General features: G+C 48.6%; 1 protein-coding gene across 2 annotated transcripts; it reads left to right on the forward strand.

The window, feature by feature from the left end:
• The first annotated feature begins 629 nt into the window (after positions 1-629).
• CFAP52 (cilia and flagella associated protein 52) lies at positions 630-20,481 on the forward strand. 2 transcript variants are annotated; one of them, XM_071763936.1, is made up of 14 exons: positions 631-843; positions 1,452-1,651; positions 2,421-2,557; positions 3,136-3,264; positions 4,301-4,400; positions 4,849-4,965; positions 10,308-10,408; positions 11,576-11,746; positions 13,604-13,752; positions 15,619-15,764; positions 17,964-18,115; positions 18,736-18,838; positions 19,003-19,114; positions 19,886-20,481. In XM_071763936.1, the coding sequence occupies exons 1-14, from the start codon at positions 765-767 to the stop codon at positions 20,059-20,061; spliced, it is 1,872 nt and encodes a 623-aa protein (XP_071620037.1). In that variant the 5' UTR covers positions 631-764; the 3' UTR covers positions 20,062-20,481. The 2 variants fall into 2 exon arrangements, with proteins under 2 accessions (XP_071620038.1, XP_071620037.1); XM_071763937.1 differs by lacking the exon at positions 3,136-3,264 and having other exon boundaries at positions 630-843.
• Positions 20,482-26,138: the final 5,657 nt, after the last annotated feature.

A 26,138-nucleotide genomic window follows, 5' to 3' on the forward strand; every position in this document is an offset into this window, starting at 1 on the left:
TCACTCCTGGAGCGTGGTTGTGTGGGACATCAGGGAGGGAGAGGATATCTGTGGGAGCTCAGCCTTGGCACACAGCCCCAGCGATGAGCCCCTTGTGCTGTGCTCCAGCTCATTACCTTTGGGAAGGAAACTTTTATTGAGATGTAAGAAATGAGGAGGGAAAGATCAGGAACACACGGGGCCATGGTGCTGAGGGGACACCCAGGAGCCATCCGGTCCACTCGCCACCTCCTTGTGCTCTCCGTGCCCAGAGGGAGAAATGCACAGCTAAGGACAGGGAAAGTTTGATGGAATTGTAGATTTTTTTATTGTTTTGTTTTTTTAACAACGCGGTATACCAGCACGGGAAGAGTTTAATTTCAAAATAAACCCAGCTCAAGTTCCACAAAATACTCTCTTGTACACAGTCCTGGGGTTCCTTCACCCCACTGCCTCCTTGGGAAGTCTGTGGCTTTCCTGCTCGGCTGTCCCGACACACGGGGAAACCCAAAGGCTTGTGCCACCCCTCTGCCCCCTGCCGCTCTTCTCCTCCAGAAGGAGCGGCTCCCGAGGGCCCCTGGGTCTCCGAGCCCCCATGCCCATCCCCGGGGATTTGCTCCTCACTGCCCGGGCCGGGACCCCCCCTCTTCCTCGTCCCGTTCCCCCTCAGCCCCGGCCGGGAGGTGACAGCCAGGGAACCGCGAGCGCCACCAATTCCCGCCTCGGGACAGCGCCCCCTACCGGCCGGGGCGCCAGCGGGTGCCGCTGCGCAGGCGCCGTTGCCGATGGCTCCGCGTTCCCCCAGCGAGGCGATGGCGGCGGGGGAGGGAGAGCTGGAGCTGCGGACAGCCATCGGCTTCAACGGTACTGCGGGGGGACAGCCCTGAGCTGGCGGGGGAGGCGAGGGGGAAGCGAGGGGAGCGGGTGTGGGGCAGCTGGGACGGGGAGGGGGGGAGGATTGGGGGCGGCTGAGGGGGCACAGGGCAGCGGGGGGGGCGACTGAGGGGATGTGGGGCAGTGAGGGGATGTGGGGCAGTGAGGGGATGTGGGGCAGCGAAGGGGTTATGGGGCAGTGATGGGATTGTGGGGCAGTGAGGGGGTTGTGGGGCAGTGAGGGGATGTGGGGCAGTGAGGGGATGTGGGACACTAGGGGGTTATGGGGCAGTGAGGGGGTTATGGGGCAGCAAGGGGATGTGGGGCAGTGAGGGGATGTTGGGCAGCAAGGGGATGTGGGACACTAGGAGGTTATGGGGCAGTGAGGGGATGTGGGGCACTGGGGGGGTTATGGAGCACTGAGGGGGAAGCTGAGGGGGTATGGGGCACCGTGGGGCACTCCTCTGGTCCATCATCCCTGTACCCCACAGGACAAATGCACAGTTAAGAACAGGAAGAGTTTGAATTGCAGGATTGTTTACTTTGTTCCTAACTCCCCAGTGTGCCAGCCAGCCAGCAGATTTTTCCCTCTCTTGCAGGGCACGTTCCTTGTGGCCTCATCTGCCACCCTGATGAGGAGCACATCCTGTATCCCTTGGGGTGTGCTGTGGTTCTTCAACACCTGAAGACCAAGAAGCAGTCTTTCTTATATGGCCACACAAACATGGTCAGCTGTGTTGCCCTGTCCAGGAATGGAGAGCTTCTGGCATCTGGACAGATCACTTACATGGGATTCCAGGTGGATAATGCTCTAATTTTAACTGTCTTATACTGACCAGAGAAATTTGGATTGGAGTTGGATTGCTGGTGGTGGGCACACCTTTTGTTGATTTATTCTCTTTTGTTGGCAAACAAATGCCTGCAAGTGGGAGGGTGCTGCAGAGAATGGAATTTGTGGCTAGTCCATTGCTGAATGTGCCTCTATGTTTCTGTAAAGCATTAAGCAGTCTCACTAGGATGGAGTTAAGTAGATTGAGGGATTTCTTCATTCCGGTCCTTTTTATCTCAAGTGTTGTAAGCATGTGGCAGCCTAAATCTTATTAGATATTAATTAATAAATAGTGTTATATTTAAAGTGAGACTTGAGTTCCTGAGCTGCTTAGGACTTTCAAAAGCTTGTGACAGGTACCTACCCACATTTTTTAGACCTCTGCAGCTCCTTAGAGTTTATTTTTTGCCTGTTTGAAAAGACACTGAGGCACTCGGAAGGAATCGAGTGGTAACGTTTCCAGTGTTTTAAAACCTAAGTCAAATACTCAGGGTTTCAGGATAAATTCTGATTCAGAAGTCAAGCAGAGGTCCTCAACCATTATGCTGGAGTGGTGCTTCTTGCAGCACATCCTGTGAAACATGTTCATGCCAGTGGAGCCCTGTGTGGAAGCAGACCTGAAGCTGGCTGCTTCCAACAACTCCCCTGCCAGAGCAGGTTTTTATATCTAATAAAAAAAACAAACCTGCCTGTCATTCCTGGTGCTCTGGCTTTGACCCCCTTCTGCTTTGTACCTCAGGCAGACATCATCCTCTGGGATTTCCAGAAAAGGGAGTTGCTTGCCCGGCTGTCCCGCCATAAGGGCAAGGTGGAAGGACTTGCCTTTTCCCCCAACAACATTTTCCTGGTGTCTCTGGGAGGCCAGGATGACGGCAGGTAATGGTCTGGCTGTGTGGCTCAAGAGCTGTGACAAGTTGTGGGGCCCTTGGGGAGCACTCACTCCTCCTGCTTCTGGCAGTCTGGCTCTCTCCTCTGGTGCTGTCTCCTCCAGCTCTGTCCATGGGGCAGCCGGGTGGGCACTGTGGGCAGAGCACAGGGAAAGGTGAAGGGAGCAGCTGACTGGGAACACTCCGGAGCCGGCACCGTTTTCTGGCTTCGTGCACTCTTCTGAAGAAGCTTCAATTCTGCTGCTGGCTTGCTTTGACATCCAGTAAAACAAGAGTGGAGTAAAAAGTTACTTTAAATCAACTTTGACAAGTGGCCTAAGGTAGGATTTGAGCCTTGCTCAGCAGGTGGACTCACCCTGCTGCACACACCCTTGCTTCCAGAGCAGGGGGCGTAAGCTGCAGCGACACCAACGGCTCTTCCAGGGTGAAACCTCTGGGTAGTTACTTCCCTGGTGTTTCCCGGTGGGAGCAGACTGCAGGAAAAGAGGTTTTGTCTTGGATGCCAATAACCTGTGTTGTGGGGGTGTCAGACAGCAGGTGCATGTGAAGCCCTTCCCTCTCCTGCAGCGTCATCGTCTGGGACGTGGCCAAGCGAGCAGCCGTCTGCGGGAGCCCCGCCTCGGCACGCAGCGCGGGCAACGCCACCGTGGTGGTGTGCCCCAGCTCCAGTGACCACAGCTTCATCACTTCTGGGAAGTAAGGTTTTATTTCAATGAGAGAAAGGAGGGAAAGAACCCGTGCCCCTGTTTCCTTTTATAAAGAGTCCTTTCTTAAATTTATTTCTTAAATACAAGGAAACCTCTGCAGCCGGACGCCCGCGGTTTCTTCTTTTTGGCCCGCAAATACCCATCAGCTTGTCCCTTTAAGGCACTTCTGCTTGTTCTACACATAACAATGTTTTCAAAGTAGCACACAGGGACCTGCATGAGTCACTTCTGTTCCTGGTAGCCAGATTTTATACTCAGCATTCCCCGTGCAGCGTTTAAATATTTAGTTGCCAGTGTTTATACAAGAAAAGCAGCCAATGAGTGGCTCTGAACAATGGTTAATTAATGCAGAAACAATGATATCTTCCAGGTCATTGGATCATCTCTTCTCCTCAACAGATGTGATGCACAATTGATCACTGGATTGTAACAAAAGTTGGAACAAAAAGTCACATTTCACAGGGATTTGAGGCAGCCCCTGTGTATCTAGCCTGACATTTAAACTTGCTGAGGACCTGTGCCTCCCTTAAAATCATGGGAGGCTTTGGGTGCTCTTGGCTGCAGTTGCACTTAGGAGTGTTGGCCTTTGCAGTTTTAACACTTCATGAAATGGAAGGGCTGCTGTGGGTAAAGATTTTAGATTGGCTCCCATGTTGTCAGTAAATTGTCCCAGAAAATAATAGAAAGTGTCCCATAGTATTTATTTCCTATTCAAGAAAGTAAGATTTTCACAGTGCATGTCTCTTTGAGATGTGGAGGGTCAAAGCTGTGACCTACTCATCCTTCATCCTCGTGGTTTTTTGCTAAACCTCTAAAATTTTAGATGTACCTGGCAAAATTTACCAGAGGACACAGCAGAAAAGACAGAGATTTACTTCTGGCCTCTGATACTGTTCTTTTCCTCCTTATTAAAATTTCAGAACCAGGTAGCCTTACAAAGGCTTTTCAGTTCATCTAGTAGTGAAAGAAGCTGTTCTGTTCTGTTCCTGCCTCCATGGATTTGATCCCACTGTTTTTTCTTCCAGTGGAACTTGTCGAACGTGGGAACTGGATGTGACAAACAGGAAGATCTGGCCAACTGAGTGCAAGATAGTGAACCTGAAGAGAGTGGCCATGTGTATTAAGGTGAGTTTCAGCCAAAATGACCTGGCTGAAGTAAGAAACCTCTGCAGACTGGAGAAGAACCACAAGCTGGAAATGCCAATGACAACTGGGTAGTGGCAGTGAAGTTACTCAGTGCTGGCTCCTGGCAGATGCTCTCCCACACTTTCTTTTTTCCAGGGAAGAGTGTTTTGAAGGTGTCTGAAGAGAAGCAGCATATATTTTAATCACAGGCTGTAGCACACAGGGAAATCCCACTTTTTCTTCAAAATACTATCTGGGTTTGGTTAGAAAATGTCTCACTTTCAGCAGTGTTATGGATCTTGGGGAGGGACAGGACAAAAACACTGGCTGGATCCCATCAGATTAAATCTTGGCAGTACACTGAAACAGAGCTTTGCAGCCCAGTGCTAGGTGTGGGACCAGTCTCTCACTGTCCAGACCATCATCTTTTTGTTGTGCTTTCCTGTAGGTGGCAGATGATGATAGGCATTTTTATTTTGGCACATCAAGTGGTGACATCTTGAAAGTAAATACAAACAACAAGCTGATGATTGACTGTGAGCCTCAGAAGAATAAGTTCAGCTTGGTGAGTAGCAGCTCTGTGACTTGGATTTTTTATCTTTATCATCCTCTTTGTTAGTAACTGAAAGTAGGGCAACCTCCAGGAGCACCATGATAAAGTTGATTCACAGAATAACCTTTTTTATTTGCTAATAGTTCTTTGTGTCTCAGCCTTGATCCTGAAGTCTGAGGTGTTAGCTTGGCTTTGTTGAGTTTCATTTGGCTCAGAATTTAGGTCTTTCCTGAACCTCACGGGTCACCCCACTGTCTATTGTACTAAATCTGCTAAAAGTCATGAGAAGTTAAAAATAAGCATTAAGATAAAGTCATTCCAAAGAAGCAGCTCTTGGTTGAGAGCAAACAGAAGACTAACAAGAACTGTAAGATGAATTGAGTGGCCAACCCCCAAAGAAAAGTCTCCTCTGGACTTGTTTCTCTCAGCTTCCTGAGCTTTGTACCAACATGCACACACAGCCCAGAGATGTGCCCATTCAACGTGGTGTTTCTTGTGTTACAAATGCAGGCCCCTATCTCTGGGGTACCTTGCAGCCACTGAATTCTTTGAAATGTGTTTCAGTGCTGATCTGTTCCAGAAGATTGCAGAAGTAATTACTCCTTTTTCCCACTTGCATTGTAGCAGTGTGTGTAGTTGAATTCTGTGTACACAGTCAGTGACAAGGCTGTAGGTATTTGGGTTTCCTGATGGAGACAGGAGGTTTGCTGAAGGTGTGTTGGGTCTCTGGTGGGTTTCCCTGTTCTGTGAAGTCTCCCAGCAGTCATCCTGCAGGGTGTTACATGCACACAGGACCATTCCTGCCTGATCTCTGCTGGCACTTACACACAGTGACTGAATATCACCTCCTCTCCTCAGTGCTTGCATGCTTTGAGTCCTCCTACATCCAGCAGTGTGTGTGCTTTGTAGAGAGAACCTGGCTGAGGCCCCAACAAGGTCCTGAACACCTTTGCCTGCAGGGATGTAGGAGAGGTGCCAGATGCCTCAGGAACAGAACCTGAGACCAGCACTAACAAAGCCATCAAGCAGGGTCATTAGCAGGATGCTGTGCAGTCCAGGGAGTGAAAGAGGGACTGGGATCTCTCCCAGAAAAGCAGATGCTCCAAGCCAGGCCAGAGCCCAGGCTGCTCTGTGAGGTGTTTTACCATAAGGCAGAGATGCAGGAACTGCAGCTAGTGGCAGAGACCTTTGGAGCATGGTGAGCTGCAGCTGGTGTTGCTTCTCTCAGTGGAAAGCTGAAGAAAACCAGGACCTTTGACTATGCAAGAGAGTGACAAGATGCTAGGGAGGAGATCCAGATCTCATCACAGCTGCCTCCCAGCCTGGTGGGTGGGATTTGAGCTGGTAGGCATAAATCTGACTGAAACTTGGTTTATTAATCTATTGTTATCTAATGGCAGCTACTTAACATCTACCAGTGGTCAGGTGAGGAGAAGGGAGAAAAGGAGATATTCCCTTGGGTGGGAATAACAGGTTGTCCCTCCAGTCTCCTCCTTTTCCCTGATGCTTAAAACAGATTTCACAGACAGGCCTTTCAGTCAGACACATTCTCAACCCTATCACCCCTTCTCCTCTCACTCTGCTTCCTCTTTGCTCTTTTCCCTCACTTCTACCCAAGCAGTTTCCAAACGCCTGAAATGTGGAATTCACCAGGGCACACCCTGTGTTGTTGCAGTCAGTGAGGGGGTGCTGGTCCATTTTTATCTCCAGCTACTGTCAGATCTACTTTCATACTCTCCAGTTCTCCTTTCCTAGCTGTGTGTTGTGATTCCCTTTCCACCCACCCATTGCACAGCTCTGCATACAAATAATACCTTGTCACCAGACTGTCAACAAGTCCTTGCTGAGCACACAGAGGACTTCATGTTTTATGGCAGAAATTTCCAGTTGTAGCACAACCATCAATGCCAGGAGAGGTGTTTTGCAGATGTGGGTTTTTTTGTTTTTTTTTTTTGAGTCAAACCCACAGCATTTTATCAAAACAAAAGTATTTACATCCTTGTTTCTACACAGTTTGGTGCATCAGATTGCTAACCCCAGGAGAAGTGTTGATTTTCATCTCTCCACCCCCACAGAGCTGTTTGGATTTCACAAGACATCTTTTGTACCTTTCTTGAAAATGTGCCATGTGTTAGTACCTGTAACAAAACCTCTCCTCTCCCTGCCACACAGAGTGAGCAATGACCACCCCAAAACATGGCTTTTGTGCCACTTTCTGCCTCTTCCAACCAGGCATTTCCCTACTCCTTTGCTAGGAGGTTGGCTGTACAGCTTCCAGTGGTTGAATTGTCCCAGAGCCCCTCCCTGTAGAACCATTTTCATAATTCCATTTCAGTTCTATCTGAAAAGTTGGATATTGTGGACAAACATGAGCCTGCACCTTAGGAAACCTTGTTCACCCAGGAGTCAGCCAGTGCCATACCATGAAACTCTGGCCCTGGCATCCAACCACAGCCTCCCCACAACTTGCTGATCTTTAAAGGAAGAGTTTAGATACTGCTTGGGGTAGGAGAAGATGTTTATTGAAAATAAGCTTGGTCAACTTTTAGGGAACTTTGTTACATGTTAGGGAATGTGTTTGTTATCTAGACAGGATCTGAAGATTTCTTTGTTTGTGTTCTGAAGAGGAGTGGCAGAATACTCCACTGGTACCATGAAGCAACTCGTTTTCCCTCTACGTGGAATTAAGTGGAAGTGAATTTCTGTAATGTCCATAAATGCTGGAATAAACATCAACATTCATTCTTATCCCTGCCAGAGGGGTGATGGGGCACCCGTTCAGATGCAGAGTGGGATGTATGCTTGCAAACATTTTCAGAAATAGTTGGAGTGATTTGCATTGTGAAAAAGAACAAAAATACTTCAGGGAGGTGCATTGGAAGAGGTCATGGGGTGCTCAAGAGCTTTGCAAGAAGAGCAGAATGGGACAAAGAGCAGGTATCCCTGCAGGGAAGGGAATGGGCAGGCTGGATTTTTGCTGGTATTTTTATTTACAGTCATACTTCAAAGCAATGTTTTCTTTTTGTAAGAAGTAAATAATGAATGGTGATATTTTTAGCCTCCCACACTAGACTCTACATTTCATCTACAAGAGGTCTGGCAGCCTATAAAATAGTGTTCATCTTGTTGTTAATGTGAACTGCTTGACTCTGAATAACAAGTGCAGCTTAAAAAGCTCTCTGTTTACTCATGGTGCTTCAAAGAACAGGCTGGAAAGAAAGAAGCACAATTGTCAAGTTAAGGTTGAAGTAAAACTTGGGTGATTTTGAGACATTGGCAATCAGTCTTAGCCACTTCAGGTTTCTTTTTGCTGTCTTAATAACACCCACTTCCCTCTCAAATTGAGGAGCAGAAGAGAATAAAACCTCAGAAAGAATCAAAGCAGTCTTGGCAATGCTGCAAACCCCCTAATTTATTAGCAAGTGGCAGGGAGCTGTAATCAGATGAACTGTGTAGTCATAGGTGTGATTTCTGATGCCACCACTTGCCATAATGCTAAACCCAAAGGGCATTTGAGGTGGAAGCCCTTTACAGGAAAAAAACTGCAGAACAGCAGATAAAAAGGCAGTTGATGGGCCTCTGATAACAGGGGACTTGCAAAATGCTGCCAACACACCTCATAGGAAAATTTTAAAAACACTGTTCAGAAACAGTTCTGCTTGTGGATCATATTTCTAATTAAAAAGAATCCCTTTGTTCTCCTGCTTTTGCTGAGAATATTTGCATGAAACTTGGCCTCCTGCCTGGCAGTGTTGTGATAGCACAGCAGCACGGCCTCTCTGGAGGTTGTGTTACTCACTGTGATCAGTCCTGATATTACAGGAGACTGGATATGCTACTGCTGGGGACAGACTAATGAAGAGATACAGTGCAATTAAATTACAGATCAGGATGGTTTTTTTCCATCTTTTTACCTTCACTCCACATTTATTTGATCCTGAAGTTAAATAGTGCTTCAGCTGCTGCATGGGTGGATGCAAAGCTGCTTGGAGTGCCAGCACTGAATAATCCCACTTATATATATGGTGATGTATTTTTTTTTTTCTTCAGAAAGTATCAACAAGACTTTAAAAACAATCATTTGCTTCTATTTGTTTGGATAATTGAGCCAAAGTTATTTTTCTACATTCATCCTACCTTGTCTGTGGCATTTGCAGTATCTTCTCCAGGCCTCAGTAGCTCAAACGTCCATTTTGTTTTCTCTTTTTTCTTCACTTCCTCTCTCACCTTCCTTACATATTCAGTCAACACTTTATGGCTTTCATTATTTTAAATACTTTGTAAGTGTTTAACATGAAAATTTCCTGGGGCTAGACCAGAGTAATGCTTGAAAAGCCAAACTGGGTGGTACTTCTAAAATGTCAAACTTTATCCTAAGGTGCTGACACCTGTATTTGTTCAAAAACCACAAGGCAAGCGCATGACAGTCATTTCTTCCTAAAGAATAAATTCAGCATTACTCTCATTTGCTTCTTGCTTATTATTCTTTTTGCATTCACTTCTTCAGGCTTTCACAATACTAGATGCTAGAGGTGTTTTCTTGTTCCCAGAAAAAACACCACCAATGGCTCTCTGAGCTTGGGCTTCAGGAAAAAAAGATGGTAACGTGCAGCTGTTGGTGCTGTCACAACATTTGGCAGTACTGCTTGTTAACATACAGAGTGGAGAAATTTTGTGGCATTGGGGTTTTTTTCTTTGGTTTTGTTTGGTTTTCTTACTGTAGCCTGGTACTTAATCCAGGGAAAACCATTTCTCCTTTTCCTAAGGGCTGACCTCCTACCAATCTACTCATCTTAGTAAAAAGCAGAACCCCATATGGGTGAGGGGCTGACTAATTTTCAAAGCTTTTCTGTGACAAATATGTTTTATTACTCATAGGTGTGAGTTGGGTTTCCATCTTGCAGACAGGAAGAGGAGCCTGGGACACAGAGGTTCTGTCCTAAAAGCAGCTGTAGGATGGGACACTTAGGCTGAGCCTGCCCCTCTTGTTGTTTTCATGCCTGATAAATGAAGAACCAGTGGAAGGCACAGGGGGGGTTGGATTGTGTGTGTTGCTGGGATGAAGGTTAACACATGGTCCTGGCTGCTCTGAAGGATTAGTGGTGGGGCTGTTTACTGGCTCCTTGCTGCAGCAGTTCATACCCACCTCTAATTATTGAGGCTTTTCTGCCTCCTCCCTCTGGACAGCCACTCATTACTCAGCCCAGTCAGCACACCCAGAAAGCCACGTTTGAGGGGCACAAGTGCTGTCGTTTGGAGCCTGGCAGAGCCTCTGGTGTGCTGTTCAGCATGGCTGCAGCAACCGAGCCTCTGCTTCCAGCCAATTGTGTTGTTTTAATCCTGTTTTCTCCTAGGGAGTCACAGCTTTGCTCTTGCTGAAGACAGGAGAGTTTGTAGTCGGCTCCGGAGGAGGGACTGTAGCTCTCTGTACAGGCGCAAACTGCAGAGCCGTGAAGTGAGTTTGTAGGTGGGGAGGATCAGAAGTGCAGAGGTGACACTTCCCCTCCAGGGGTCACTCTAGAAGAACCCGTCGTTTGTACACAGAGACATAATCCGAATCAGCCTCAGGCTTTCAGTCCTGCAGTGTGGTTCCAGTGTAATGCAGCTGAAGCAGGCTGAAATTCACCACGTGTTTGCAGAGAAGTGAACTGCCCCACTCATCCTTCATTTAAATGGACATTGTTTCCTTTTAGGCTTTGGGATTCAAATCCTAAATGGAAGCCAAGTGAAACAGGTCTGTTGAAGTCAGTAAAATTATGCTTGTTGACACCAGCTGAGAAAGAGGAGTGTTCTCTATCTAGAAAGGGGTTTGTAAATGGGGTTGTAAAGTAGGGCTCTGCTAATTTTATAGGTGCTGGAGTACATGCAAGGCTTCTTCCCAGATGCAAAATAAAAAGCTGAATTGCCCCACTCATCCTTCATTTAAATGGACATTGTTTCCTTTTAGGCTTTGGGATTCAAATCCTAAGTGGAAGCCAAGTGAAACAGGTCTGTTGAAGTCAGTAAAATTATGCTTGTTGACACCAGCTGAGAAAAAGGAGTGTTCTCCATCTAGAAAAGGGTTTGTAAATGGGGTTGTAAAGGAGGGCTCTGGTAATTTTATAGGAGTACATGCAAGGCTTCTTCCCAGATACAAAATAAAAAGCTGCAGGTGTCATTTCCCTGTGTGTGATCTGAGAACTGGGCTCACAGCTCTTCACTGTATGTTGTGTGAGTGGTCAGCTTCAGCATCCAGCTCTGCAAGCTTAGCTTTGTTCAACTGAAGCTATTTGCAGAAGATCTAAACTGTCTGGAAATAGTCTTGAATATGGGATATTTAAGTGCTCTTGAGTAAGATTATCAAGAAAGATGCTGTTACATGAGGCTCTGGTCCAGAAAACAAAGTCTCCAGAGCACTGCCTTTGCAAGCCCTGGCAGGTGGGACAGGCAGGAGTATCTGAACTATGAACCTGTGACTGGGGATGAAATGTTAGTCCTGACCACGCTGGGGTCACAGCCTCATACAGAGCCTTTTGGGGAAAACAGGGAAAATCAAGGCTCTGGAAAGTCAGGGGAAAAGGGAAGCTGGAATATAAGTACTTCGAGGTCAATGTCAGGCCAAATGTCTGCTTTCTCTTAACAGGAAAATTGAAGTTCATGGTGCTGTCACTTCCCTGACATGTAGAGATCAGGGTCACCAAATCTTTGTAGGGACAAATGAGTGCCAGATTTATTGCATTCAGTACCCTGAGTTTAAGGAGGAGCTGGTTGCTGTGGCTCACAGCGAAGCCATCCACGACATCGTTTTCCCCTTGTGAGTATAACTGGCTGGGATGCTCTTGGCAGGCAAAGAACTTGGAGTAAGCTGCAAGTAAGGTCAGGATGCTTGTGTAAAAACCTTTTAACCAGCACCTAGGAACATCCTTACAGGATGATTTCTGCTGTAACCTCCCAGTGAAGTGCAGGGGGGGCAGTGAGCAGCTGCCTGGAGGCAGAAAGCCTTAGGGTGAGGACTGGAGAAATCCTCACTCTGCAGGAAGAATTCTAAAGGAAAACACTAGAATTGTTTGTGTTTGGTTAATGGCAGTGATGGAGCCTCCCCATTTTCTCCTGGGACTGATGCTAGGAGACTCAGGTCTCTTAATCTGCCAGCAGTGGGAACCCTGGAAGCCTGCTTTTGTATTCCCTGTGGCAGCTGGAGCTCGTAGAGGTGTCTGCTTTTCTACCCACCAGTCACATCAGCTGAAACCTGACTAACAGAGCTGCTCAAAGAGGCTTTTTGGGTCTCTCAGGCTCATTTAGGATTTCACATTTGACAATGTGGCATGTTATATTAAATTCTAGGCTTGTGATGAGAGATGCTGATGTGTCTTCTGCCTGCTTTTGTCTGTGAGCAGACAGCAAACCTTCCCTCTTCCCTGTGTAGTAGGATCGTGACTCCTCATTTTTGTAAAAACCCACAATGGATCAGTTGTTTCCCCTCCAAACAGACAATGGGAGTTTGATCCCAATGGAAGGTTTTATTTTTGATTTGTTACTGCATCACTTCTTGACACTGCACAAAGGATCAAATCTTATCATGGCACAGTGAAGTGCACAGTGCAAGAAGCCTTCCTCCCTTCTTGACACCAGCCTGAAAAATCCACATTCCTCTAATTTAATGAGAAAGTCATTTGGAGCTTTAGGATAATCTGATGCTAATGCACCTGCCTGACACATCTGCATCAGGGCTGTTTGGATGAGCTGGGCTTAGTGATGATTGTAAGGACTACAGGGCTACATCTTTGCATGAATGTTTACAACCTTTATTTTGTTAACTGCTCCTGAACAAAGCAAATCAATGGCTGGGAATGCAGGCCTCGTTTCCCTGCTCTGCCTTATTTCAGAATACTTCAGTTTCTGATGTTATCCTGCTTTATAAAGCACGTGCACAAGCTGGGCTTGCAAGGGGCTGCATTTTCCTTGTGCCAGTTTTCTCTGTCCAACTTCATCTTCCCAGGCGTTGATGGTGATGCTGAACAAAAGCTTGTGGAACCTTTCTAGATTTCACTGCCTCTCATATCCCCAGGATGTATGGTTCAGAGCCTCTTTCAAAGCATTCAGGCCCATAGCTTTTGAAATGCTTCAGGTCTTTTTTTTTTAATTCAAACATGTATAGCAAGTATATTGCAAACAGGCTTTTGCCATCGTTTCTATTGCCTTCAGCAAATCTGAATAGGAATCATCCAGTAAGTGAGATAAGAAATGACATCTTTACAATATGAGGCTGCTCTTAGTCCCTGATGTTGGGTCTGGGCAGTCAGCACCTCTACACCCACTTTTGTGTCTGTGCAGCACGTGAAGTTGTTTAGAGGTTGAATATGGGAAATAAATGCCACAGCTTCCAAAAAGTAGAAAAAAAAAGTAGAAAAGTAGAAAAAAAAAAAAAAAAAGTCTTTTAGTTTCACTTTGTACATTCCTGAAAATGAATCTCTGAGTAGAAAGTAGGCCAGGAGAATTTTATGTGAGAAAAGGGGATCCTATGAAAAAGGCTTTTGTCTTAACCTTGGTGATCCCTGTTGGGAGGATTACAGTGGCATGTTAGAAATAGCTGAGCTTTGATGTAGCAGCTGACAAAAGAAGTGCAGTTTTCTGTATACCCCTCCTCATTACCTCTCCTCTGCATTTCCAGTGGAGCCTCTGACTTGTTTGTTACCTGCTCCAAAAATGACATCAGGGTGTGGCACACCCCGGAGAGCAAGGAGCTGGTGCGCATCGTCCAGAGCAACCTGACCTGCCATGCCCTGGAGGTGACAAGGGATGGTGACAGCATCATCTCAGGTAACAGCCTCCCCACACCCGTGGCTGGGACCAGTCTCACCCAATTTAATCAGCATCAGGATGTCAGAATGAAGAGGGGACACCGTTGGGTCGGTACTGGGACCGGTGTTGTTCAATATCTTCATCAACGACTTGGATGAGGGTATAGAATGTACCCTCAGCAAGTTTGCTGATGACACTAAGCTGGGAGGAGTGGCTGACACACCAGAAGGCTGTGCTGCCATTCAGAGAGACTTAGACAGGCTGGAGAGTTGGGCAGGGAGAAACATGATGAAATTCAACAAGGGGAAGCGTAGAGTTTTGCATTTGGGGAAGAACAACACGATGTCCCAGTATAGGTTGGGGGCTGAGCTGCTGGAGAGCAGTGGAGGTGAAAGAGACCTGAGGGTCCTGGTAGACAAGAAGATGCCCATGAGCCAGCAATGTGCCCTTGTGGCCAAGAAGGCCAATGGCATCCTGGGGTGCATTAGAAAGGGGGTGGTTAGTAGGTCAAGAGAGGTTCTCCTCCCCCTCTATTCTGCATTGGTGAGGCCACACCTGGAGTATTGTGTCCAGTTCTGGGCCCCTCAGTTCAAGAAGGACAGGGAAGTGCTTGAAAGAGTCCAGTGCAGAGCTACTGAGATGATTAAGGGAGTGGAACATCTCCCTTATGAGGAAAGGCTGAGGGAGCTGGGTCTCTTTAGTTTGGAGAAAAGGAGACTGAGGGGTGACCTCATCAATGTTTTCAAATATGTAAGGGGTGAGTGTCAGGGAGATGGAGTTAGGCTTTTCTCAGTGGTGACCAGTGATAGGACAAGGGGTAATGGGTGTAAATTGGAGCATAGGAGGTTCAAGTTGAATATCAGAAAAATTTTTTTTACTGTAAGGGTGACAGAGCCCTGGAACAGGCTGCCCAGGGGGGTTGTGGAGTCTCCTTCACTGGAGACATTCAAAACCCACCTGGACACGTTCCTAGGGGATGTACTCTAGGGGGCCCTGCTCTGGCAGGGGGGTTGGACTAGATGATCTTTCGAGGTCCCTTCCAACCCCTAGGATTCTATGATTCTAGGATTCTATGATACCGGTACCCCCAGAGGCTGGGGGTGGCTGTGACCTCTTGGGTGTTGCTGTTTTGGGGAGGTTGGGCTCCCACAGCCAAGCCAGAAGCTCATCTGCTTCCCAAGCAGCAGCTCAGCAGCACTCACTCCTTCCCCCAGCACAACCTTACCCCTCCTGCCACATCCCACACAACTCCAGGAGCTGCACACACACACTCCAGGGTCCCCGGATTCTATGATTCTATGATTGGGCACGGGGTCCAGTTCAGTTCAGTGCTTGGCCCAAAGGGCTCTCTGCTTGCAGCAGGGTCAGTGAACTCTGCTCACTGTCCCCGTGCTGTGGTGATGGTGTAGGTGGGAGGTGAGGTTTTTGGAGGTTTTGCTTTAGATGTGAATCCCACCCAGCACTTCAGGGTGCTGTTCAGCCTCATTCAGCCTCATTCAAAAGACCCAATTCTAAAATCCTTGTTGTATGGCACAGCTGAACCTGGGGTGGGTTTGGAGCATTGAGCTGCTGCCCATGTGCAAAGTGCTTGCACAGAACAGCTGCAGTCCCAGAACTGTGTCCTAGAACAGTGATGTAGTTCCCACACTGGTACCAAAGCAATTTGTCCATGGCCAGAATCAGAAAGTATTTAAAATGTTAATACTTTATTTGGGACTGTAGCCCTGCAGGCTCATCTGCAGTGCAGCAGTTTCACCTGGACACTGGTGATCCAGCAGGATGAGCTTTATAAAGGAACTTCTGAAAAACCAGGTCCATTTGGAAAGGAAAGAGAGACAATAACCTGAGGAAAGTGTGGATAATCTGTGTGTTTGGATTCCCCAGGCTGGAGTGATGGGAAGATCCGTGCCTTCACCCCCAGGGCTGGGAAGCTGCTGTATGAGATCCAGGATGCCCACAGCATGGGGGTCACAGCCATTGCTGCCACCAGTGACTGCAGACACATCGTGAGTGGAGGAGGGGAAGGACAGGTAATGGGGGCTTAAAAACCTGGAGCAGCTTTCTGCTCTCCTCACAGGGGGCCTGTGGGTTGTCTGGAAGTGCTCAGACAGCAAGCTGTGCTCTGCTTTCACTGGAGCAAAGGACTGAGTTTGAAAATATTAGCTCTTGATATATGCAAAGCTTTTGCTCTCAGAGGGCAGAATGTAAAACAATGCCCTGATTTCTTCTGACTTGGGAACCCTTCTGATGCAAGAAATGATCTTAGTCCTTCTTCTTCATTTGTCTCTCCCCTATATTTGATTTATCTGCATTAGTCATAGTTTGCAAGCCTCTGAGGTAACAGCTCTAGCAGAGATTCTTCTTTCTTTCAGCATTGCTTTGGAAGGCCTAATCCTGTCCAAATTGATGTGTGTGAATTCATTTAATAACACAAAGTTCATTTGGCATCATTAAGAGTGTCTGTGAGGTAATTACCTAATAATCTGGGATGGTACTGTCTGGTTTAGGTGATGGTGTTAATAAAACACTGTAATAACTCAGTTTCTAATGCAATTATGGAAACATTTCAATACAAATAACAATAAAAATCAGAAAATATGTTGTAGGCATCATACCTGTGCACATCAACATGCTATTTCTGGCAAAACAAAGCAACCACCATGTATTTGGCTACTCTGTGCCTTTCCTATAGATGTGGCCCCTTTCAATCTGTAAAAGTGACACTCAGTCCCACTGTTTAAACAATTTAAACACAGAGGGGTTTATTTATATTTAAAAGAATCAGGCTTGGAAGGCTCACATTCAGTTTCTTGCCTTGCTGTGGGCTGCTTCTCTGCAACCTGGCAGCATTCTGAACCAGATGTTGAGAATTCCTGACTCACATGTCATTCACATCCACATGTGAATTCCTGACTGATTTTTAACTATTCTGTGCTTTTTTTTTGTATCCCCTGATCTCAAGTGCTGAGGGTGTCGTGCTGGGGATTGCAGGGGAAGTCTTGAAAAAAGTGAGGAGTTGAATTTAGGTCTTCCAAACCTCAGGCTAATGTCTTAATCATGGAACCATCTTCCTGAGCCATTCTGCACCTCAGCTCTCCTGGTGAGAGGTGATGGCAGCACTGCCTTGTCTCACTGCATAAAGACATCAGGGATGATGAGCCACTTCAACCCTTCCCTAATAAAAGAACAGTTAAGTACCTTGGATAATTAATGCTGGAGGATGCAGGAGATGGGGAGGACACAGATTCTGTATCAACACTCACAGAATGGCACAGGTTCTGGGTTGTTCAGCTGAGCAGGAAAAAGCAGCTGAAGCAGGATTAAAGCTAAAGGTTGGTTAAGTAGAAATGGGCACTGCAGGGGAGGACTTGCAGGGCTTATTCAGAGCACCCAAAAAGGTGTTCTGAAATGCTCACATGCCACATCAGTCATCTGAAAGCTGTGACTTTTCAGGGGTGCTTAAAGGCTGGGGTTGCTCTGATCATTCTGTAAGTGGGCACTGGACATCCAGGTCCCATAGGGAACTCAGCATCAGACTTGAAAACTTGGGAGGTCAGCTCTCCTTGCTTGTGATGTCTCTGTCTAGATTTCAAAAGTTCCCTAGGATTTGACCTTAGCAGAAAGTAAAAGGGAAAAATATCATGGAGTTTGGCACTAGTGGGACAGCAGATGCAGGGTGTCAAGGATCAAGCCTTGAAAGTAGAAAAGATTTTTGCAAAGTAGAAAGATTTTTGCTGTTCCCACCACTGGGAAAAGAGGTGCATTCAGGCACATATTTCACATCAAAGATTGCAAGGGCAGGTTTGTATTTACTCACTGGCATTATGTGTAGCACAGAGAGCAAGTAGCTTTTTTGTATTCCATTGCAGAAACCTCACTTTTTGATCTTGAAAGCACCGGTGAAAATCTATCCTGGACCAGGTGCTTTTTCCTGATCAAGAGATGTGTAAACTAAAGCACAGGGTGGTGGGCACTTGGCAGAACCAAGGTTTGGGGTTCATGGTCCTGAATTCCTAAACCAAATGGATCAGAGTGCCAGGAGCTCAGCTCAGCTTTACAAGTCAGCTGCAGGAGCAGAGTCAGGGTGCTGAGATTCAGCCTCTGTGTGTGTCACTCAGCCTCTGTACGTGTCACAGGAGAAACACAGAGCTCAGGGAAGCTGCAGGCATCCTCCTGGGCTTGGCCAGGCCCAGGGGGTACAAAAGGAGGTGTTTGTTGCTGCTTTCCAGGTGAGGATCTGGGACGTTGCTGACAAGATGCGCAGACTGGTGGAAATCCTGAAGGAGCACACTGCTGCTGTGTCTTGTATTAAGATTAAGAAGAACGACCAGGAGTGTGTCACAGCCAGCCTTGATGGGACGTGTGCCATCTGGGATATTGTGTAAGGAGACAGATAAGAATTGCCAAGCACTGAAAATCCTAGTCAGGTCTCTCTTGGGTCACTGGGCCCTGTTTGTGTCACCACATGATGAGGAGGAGGGGAAAAAGAGCATCAGGAAATAAATAGAACGAGCAGCCAAGTCAGGAAATGCAGAGCATCCAGTGTTAAAGACTTCTCAGAGAAGTTGTGACAAACATTTGTCTCAGGTTCTTTTATTGAGCTCTGCTTGGCCAAGGGGATGGAGCAGGTGAGTTCCCAACTTGCCCCCTAGCTCTGTTTTCTAGCACTGGATTGCTCGTGTCAAGGTGTTGCAGATCTGCAAACTCTCTGCATTGTGGTACAGCTGAGGAAACATTTGCATAGTGAATAGCACCTAGAAAGCAGTCTGGATTTAAATATTAGATTTTATATGGGAGCAGATCAGAAGTCTTACAAGGCAGCTGTGATGGGGAGCAAAACTGATGACCTTAATAGGCTTTGTGAAACCTTCAACTCAGACCAATACCTGAAAATAATCCAAGTGGAGAGATCTGATGTTTAGCACAGGCAGAGAGAGTTCAGGCAATCAAGGTTCATTTTTTTGACCCTATTGCTCTGTCCTGTTTTGGGGTGTTTTGCAGGCGTTATGTAAGAAAACAGGTGTTTCAAGTCAAAACATCATTCAAATGTGTGTGTTACTATCCTGAGGAGTACCAGATAATCACTGGTGGGACTGACAGAAAGGTGAGCAAAACTTTAGGGATTCTCTTCCCACTGCTTCCAAAACACAAACTCTGGCATTTGTCCTGTGATGGGACTCCTGTACCTCTGCCAAAGGCTGTGTTTTCAGGACAGTGCTGGAACCTGAGTGCTCCTCATGCCCAACTGAGCTCTTCTCTGCTCTCCAGGTGGGATTCTGGGAAGTGGTGGATGGCTCTGCAGTCCGAGATGTGGAAGGGTCTTCATCAGGTTCCATTAATGGGATGGACATCACCTCAGATGGGACACGCTTTGTCACAGGTGAGGGGGGGATGGAACTGGAAAAGAGAAGGTTGTAGGGCAGGGAGAAGAAGGCAGTGAACCAAGGAGCTCAGCAAAGAGAAAAAATTAAGAGGAGGAGTCGGCTAAAAGGGAAAAGAAAGTTAATCACTGAAGAAAAATAGGTAGAAAAAGGCTTTGGTGCAGACTTGGAAGATCCTGTGGTTCAGTCTTGCAAGATGCACTTGAAAGGTGGAGGTGAGGCTCAGGTGTCTCCAAGGGAAGGGTTTCACCTTGCCCCTCTCCTCAGTTCAGTGAGGTTCACCAGGCACTTGCCTGCTGTGTTCCAGTGCCCTTCTCCAGGACTCTGGCAGTCCCTGTTGGTTTGCAGGTGGGAATGACCCAAGGCTTCATCCAGCCTCAGGCCCACTCCTTCCCCACCATGGTCACATCTCTCCTGGGAACTTAGCACTGGCATAGAAAATCCATGGTCCTGAGTTAACAAATACAGTGAAAAAAACCCCAGGGGTTTGCTGTCAGTGCCAGTTCTTTAGATTAACCTCTTAAACAAATGTTGGTTAAGAGCCTTTTGAAGGCTCAGTGTTACTGGTACCAGTTGCTGACCACAGCTCACTGATTGCTGGTTCTGAGCACCCTGCAGGACACTGACTCCCTGATTTCAGTTGAAAATAAATTTTTGCCATAATGTTCCTAAGTGAAACGAATACCAAAGTATTCCCTTGCCTGTAAGCTGGGCAGAAAAGCAGCAGAACTCTGTCATCCTGTTTTGTTCTCCCTTGGTGCCCCACGCAGGGGGTGATGACCACCTGGTGAAGCTGTGGGACTACCAGGAGGCTGCAGTGACTCACGTGGGAGTGGGACACAGTGGCAAAATCACCCGTGTCAAGATCAGCCCTGGGAACAAGTACATTGTGAGTGTCAGCTCAGATGGTGCCATCCTCATCTGGAATTACCCAGACTTCCAGTAACAGCTGCCAGGGGAGCTGCTCAGCTGCTGCTCCATTGGACAGTCCCTTTCTCTTACCACTGTTGTTGTTTTAAAGCATTTATACTATTATTCTATTTGTACTATTTTTATACCCTCTTGCAGGCACTTGCCCCATCTCCAGATCTCCTCTCTAGCAGTGCATAAGTAGGTCTATTGGGTTTTTTTCAGGGGGAGGGTGGTGTGTTGTGTAAGAATTTCCTGTTCCTTTAGATTCATCACTTCTGAAAATCATCTTGGCTGTTGTTGTAACACTTACATGTTGCTCTTGTCACCTTTCCTGGCAGCCTCCCAGCATAGTCTTGCATGCTTGCTTGTTCTTGATCTCTTTCTTGCTCTCACGTGGTCTCTCTTCCCTACCCCCCTCCTGTCCCTGCCCTTAATGAATAACTTGTTGTGCATATTCAGTCTTCTGTGTTCATTTTAATTTGTCTGGTCCTGATTAAGGAAAAAGCTGTTGGCTCCAACTCAGGCGTTTAACTGGGAAGCTCTTTTGAGTCAAGCTTCTAAATCAGTGTTCTCCAAGGAGTACAAGGGTGTCAGGGCTTCTTTTCATGGGCAGTGTACAACTGAAAACTCTCTTCAGGGGCTTGGTTTTCCAGAATGAGAGAGCAGTCCTTTCTAAAAATGCCTGGATGTTTCCAGCTAGGCATGCTCAAATTCCTGGTCATTGGCCTCATTTTTCCAACAGGCTCCAAATTTGCATGAAATAGCTGTTTTGTCTGAGTACCTGGTACCAAATGTCCCAAAAAACATCTCTCAAGGTACTGTTTGTTTTGAGATGGGTGTAGGCAGCCAGCCCTTGAACTGATGGCAGTGAAGAAAACACTGCTTCTGCAGGTGCTCAAGGACTGTGAGACCTGTGTCAGAAATTAAAACGGTAGCAAAATGTTGCATTCCTTCATATTAAGGCTTCCAAGCAGTTAACTAAAGCAATGATTTAAAGGCAGAATCAGCTAGATACTGCCCTACCTGTCCTGACAGCATCAGCTGTTCTGGGAGGCAGTGGGGGAGAGCAATTCAAGGGTAAGATTACTTATTATTCTTTATATGCCATTAAAAATGTTTACAGCTCATAGCACAAGAAGGGTGGATCCCTTTGGACTGGCTGGAGGGGTATCTGTGCACGTGTCCTGGCCACCACACACTGTGCAGCTCATCTCCCTTCTGGGTGAAATATCCTGCTCTTATTAATGGAGCCTGGAGTGAAGGAATTCAGTCATCCCTTCCTCTTTTTTCCTCGGAGTCCAGACTTGATGCTCTGCAGTGATGAACACCCCAGCAGGTTTGACAAGCTCTGCAGCAGTGCTGGCTGTGGTTTGGGAGGCAGGATCCAACCAGTGGCGTGTGGGTCAGACAGGCAGAACCCTTGTGCTTGTGCTAGGGGAATGAAAACAGAGGTGGAGCGGGTGGGAGCATCCCACAGACCTCTCCCCACCACCTCCCCTGCTCCCTGGGGATTTGAGATGCAGAGAACTGTCCCAGCAGCAAGAAACTGGTGTCCATGACACCAAACCTGTCCTTAAGGTAGGAGGAGAATCCAAAGAGCCCAAGTGCTGTTTTGGTGTGGCTGCTCCTGGGGCATGAGAACCAAAGCCCTGTGTGCTCCTCTTGCTCCAGCAGTTTTTTTCCCAGCTAGGAGGCAGCAAGGCAAGCCAGGCTGTCCTGACTCACCCACCACCCTCACCTCCTGGCTCTGCAGGACAGGAGTTGGCACGTTAAGAGGAAAAGTTGGTAAACCACACTTTCTGTTTGTGACAGCCAGCCAGGAGGCTCAGGCCTGAGTGACACCTTCGAGGTTTGCACACAGGGATCACAGAGCCTTTGGACAACTCCTGTCCTGCACGTTTTTCTTTTCAGCTTGAAGCAGCCTGGCTTTATCAAACCCAGGCCAAATTTTAAGCAGACTGTGGCTGAATTCTTGCTCCAGCATGGCTGGGTGATGCTATGATGGCACAGTGAGCAAACCCTGCCCCCTCAGACCCCCCACCCTGGTGTCCACACACAAAGCTGTAGGGGCAGGTGATGTGTAGGGCACAACACAATGTCCCAGTATAGGTTGGGGGCTGAGCTGCTGGAGAGCAGTGTAGGTGAAAGAGACCTGGGGGTCCTGGTAGACAAGAAGATGCCCATGAGCCAGCAATGTGCCCTTGTGGCCAAGAAGGCCAATGGCATCCTGGGGTGCATTAGAAAGGGTGTGGTTAGTAGGTCAAGAGAGGTTCTCCTCCCCCTCTATTCTGCATTGGTGAGGCCACACCTGGAGTATTGTGTCCAGTTCTGGGCCCCTCAGTTCAAGAAGGACAGGGAAGTGCTTGAAAGAGTCCAGCGCAGAGCTACTGAGATGATTAAGGGAGTGGAACATCTCCCTTATGAGGAAAGGCTGAGGGAGCTGGGTCTCTTTAGTTTGGAGAAAAGGAGACTGAGGGGTGACCTCATCAATGTTTTCAAATATGTAAGGGGTGAGTGTCAGGGAGATGGAGTTAGGCTTTTCTCAGTGGTGACCAGTGATAGGACAAGGGGTAATGGGTGTAAATTGGAGCATAGGAGGTTCAAGTTGAATATCAGAAAAAATTTTTTTTACTGTAAGGGTGACAGAGCCCTGGAACAGGCTGCCCAGGGGGGTTGTGGAGTCTCCTTCACTGGAGACATTCAAAACCCACCTGGACACGTTCCTAGGAGATGTACTCTAGGGGGCCCTGCTCTGGCAGGGGGGGTTGGACTAGATGATCTTTCCAGGTCCCTTCCAACCCCTAGGATTCTATGATTCTAGGATTCTATGATACTGGTACCCCCAGAGGCTGGGGGTGGCTGTGACCTCTCGGGTGTTGCTGTTTTGGGGAGGTTGGGCTCCCACAGCCAAGCCAGAAGCTCATCTGCTTCCCAAGCAGCAGCTCAGCAGCACTCACTCCTTCCCCCAGCACAACCTTGCCCCTCCTGCCACATCCCACACAACTCCAGGAGCTGCACACACACACTCCAGGGTCCCCGGGGACCTCCCGGAGCTTTACAGCTGGATGTGACCTACATGAGGAACGCCCTGGAGAGCAACCTGTGCTGCTCTGCCCCCACCAGTCAGGTTATGTTTGGCAAAAGGGAGCTGCAGTCCCAATTCCAGGATGTGTTAGCCTGCTGGCAGCAGGCACGTTGTCTTGGAAAGCATGAATATATTAATTAGGCTGTCATTAGGCAGGCAGAACAGCCAGGTTAATAATGGGGATCTGCACTGCTGGGGAGTTTTGGTGCCCAGCTCTTAGCTGAGGACAGGGTCCTGCCATCCCTGCCTGGGATCCAGGAGGAGCAGCCAGGACAGGAATAGTTTCATAGGTGAGCAGATCCAAGGTGAACCCCATGCAGTGCTACAGGCTGGGCACAGAGTGGCTGAGAGCAGCCAGACAGAGAGGGACCTGGGAGTCTGGATTGCCAGGAAGCTGAAGAGGAGCCAGCAGTGTGCCCAGGTGGCCAAGAAGGCCAATGGCATCCTGGGCTGGCTCAGGAACAGCGTGGCCAGCAGGTCCAGGGAAGGGATTCTGCCCCTGTGCTCAGCCCTGGGGAGGCCACAGCTTGAGTCCTGTGTCCAGTTCTGGGCCCCTCAGCTCAGGAAGGAGATTGAGGTGCTGGAGCAGGTCCAGAGAAGAGCAAGGAGGCTGGGAAGGGATCCAGCACAAGTCCTGTGAGGAGAGGCTGAGGGAGCTGGGGGTGTTGAGGCTGGAGAAGAGGAGGCTCAGGGGAGACCTCATCACTCTCTCCAACTCCCTGAAAGGAGGTTGGAGCCAGGGGGGGGTTGGGCTCTTTTCCCAGGCAACTCTCAGCAAGACAAGAGGGCACAAGAGGTCTCAAGTTGTGCCAGGGGAGGTTTAGGTTGGACATGAGAAAGAATTTCTTTCTGGAGAGGGTGCTCAGCCATTGGAATGGGCTGCCCAGGGAAGGGGTGGATTCTCCATCCCTGGAGATATTTCAAAAGAGCCTGGATGTGGCACTCAGTGCCATGGGCTGGGAACCACGGGGGGAGTGGAGCAAGGGTTGGACTTGATGAGCTCTGAGGTCCCTTCCAACCCAGCCCATTCTAGGATTCTGTGATTCTGAGCAGCCTGATCTGGTTGAGGGGGGTGGGACTGCAGGGCAGTCCCAGGTTTCTTGCTGTACCATCAGTCCACAGCACACACAACACTGGGATCAGAGCCACCAACAATCTGGCTTCCAACCCTCTGTCTGCCCTCCCCTCCCCTCCTCAGTGAGCTGATTTCTGGGCTCTGGCCAGGGGCTCTGCTGCTGTACAGCCCTGCAGCCAGGCCCATGTCACCCTCCTGGCCTTCCTGTCCACAGCACAGCAGTTTCCTGGGAAGGTTTTTAACACACTGGCATCTGGAGTTAACGTTTCTGTTGCTGTTGCACATCCCTCAGCACTTTAGGGCTTCTGCTTGTGTGGAAGTGGATATCCCAGTGCTGGTCCCATCTTGTCCCTGAGCAAGCTGGGAGAGGGGAGTCCTGGGCTCCACTGCTCCCCAGTGAATTCAGATGACCTGAACCTTGCCAGGAAAGGTCAGAGCGTGGACATCTTGCTGGAGATAGCAAAGCAAAGCCATGGCAGTGCTGCAGCCCTAAAGAACAGGATTTGGGGCCAAGGTTAAGAGGAGACATCCCCTCAGATCTGCTGGCAATGAACAGGGCATCTCCCCTCACCAGCCTGGGCTCTGGGTGCTCTCTGAGTGTGCCCAAACTCCAGAGGAGATACTCCTGTCCTGGCACAGCTCCAGCCAGCCAGGCTGTGGGTGGCTGTGAGGAAAGGCTGGGCAGAAGCCATGGCTTCATGGAGATGCCCCCAGAGCTCTCTTTCCATGCCTGGCTCTGCCCCTGGGGTTGTTGGAGCTCTGCAGCCTCAAGCACCTTCACCTTCCTCATCCCCCTGGACATCCCAGTCCCATCCCTGGCCTTTAGCTGAGTTCCTGGAAGAACATCAACCCTGGAACACCCTCCCTCACAACCAGCCCTCCCTCGGGCCCAAGCCAGGTTGCTGCTGGTGCTCCCTGGCCCAACCTGGCCCCTGGGACCCCCTGGAGAACCTGGAGGAGCAGAGGGGTCCTGCCTCCCAGCACCAACCCGGGGCTTTCCCAATCTCTTGGCAAAACCCCCTAAGTTCCTGGTTGGGCAAACGTGGAGTTGAGTGCACAGAGCTCTGCTTTTGTTTACCCTGGAGACAGCCAAGGTGGGAGCTGCTTCCCACCCAGAACCCAGCCTGACCCTGACACCTGGGAGAGCCCCGGGGGTGGTTTCTGCAGCACAAGCCCATGTGGGGCCAGGAGAGCCCAGCTGTGAGGTTGGGCTCTCCCCACCCCCAGTTTCAGTGCCTGCTGTGCAGAACACATCATTTTCCTTCAGAGGGGATAATGGGGGAAAACTGCCCGGAGATACCTGCTCAGTGAAGCAGGCAGGGGCCGTGCAAACGGATTCAAAACAAAATTGCTGCAGACCAAGTGCAGAGGTTCCCCCAGCTCAGGGTTATCTGCTGCCTTGTCGTGTTCAGAACCAATGGAGCGTGGTCCTGGCCATTCACCAGCACCCAGCAAGATCCCCAGAAAAGCAGCATTTACCTGCCCCCACGCTCTTCTTCCTCAAACACGCTCCAAAAAAAGGCAGGGCCCATACATCTTTAATAGGGGTACTAAATAACTTAGTTTGCTGCCTATGATTTAATTATGGCAGGAGAGAGTCAGTAAGGAGGTGTCTTCTGAAGGTGAAACTCTCTGCCTTGAGCCAGAGGTCACCATTAGATGGGGGGTGCTGGGGATTCTGCACTCACCCCCCATTCCTGATGAATTAATTATCTATTTCTCCAGCAGCCCAGCAGTACAAATTCCCTTGGGACTCAAAGAATCTCTCAGGAGCCCATCACAGGCTGCCACCACCCTTGCTTGCACCCAGGAAATGCCATTACCCGTGGCAAAGCCCAACACTGTCACCCCTGGTGCTTCAGGCACATTTCCACTCCACTGCACAGGAGTTCCCAGCCCCTGCCAAGAGAGAGGGAAAGGCTTCAGCAAAGCAAACATTGTCCCATGGCAG

Source organism: Heliangelus exortis, chromosome 20 (assembly GCF_036169615.1).
Source record: "Heliangelus exortis chromosome 20, bHelExo1.hap1, whole genome shotgun sequence".
In the NCBI taxonomy this organism is placed as follows: Eukaryota; Metazoa; Chordata; class Aves; order Apodiformes; family Trochilidae; genus Heliangelus; species Heliangelus exortis.

Excerpts from the sequence above, each read along its gene's own strand:
- CFAP52 (XM_071763936.1), top strand. The coding sequence starts at position 765 with ATGGCTCCGCGTTCCCCCAGCGAGGCGATGGCGGCGGGGGAGGGAGAG. Across the intron at positions 4,401-4,848 it reads GAGTGGCCATGTGTATTAAG|GTGGCAGATGATGATAGGCA; the intron begins GTGAGTTTCAGC and ends GCTTTCCTGTAG. Across the intron at positions 13,753-15,618 it reads TGGTGACAGCATCATCTCAG|GCTGGAGTGATGGGAAGATC; the intron begins GTAACAGCCTCC and ends TGGATTCCCCAG.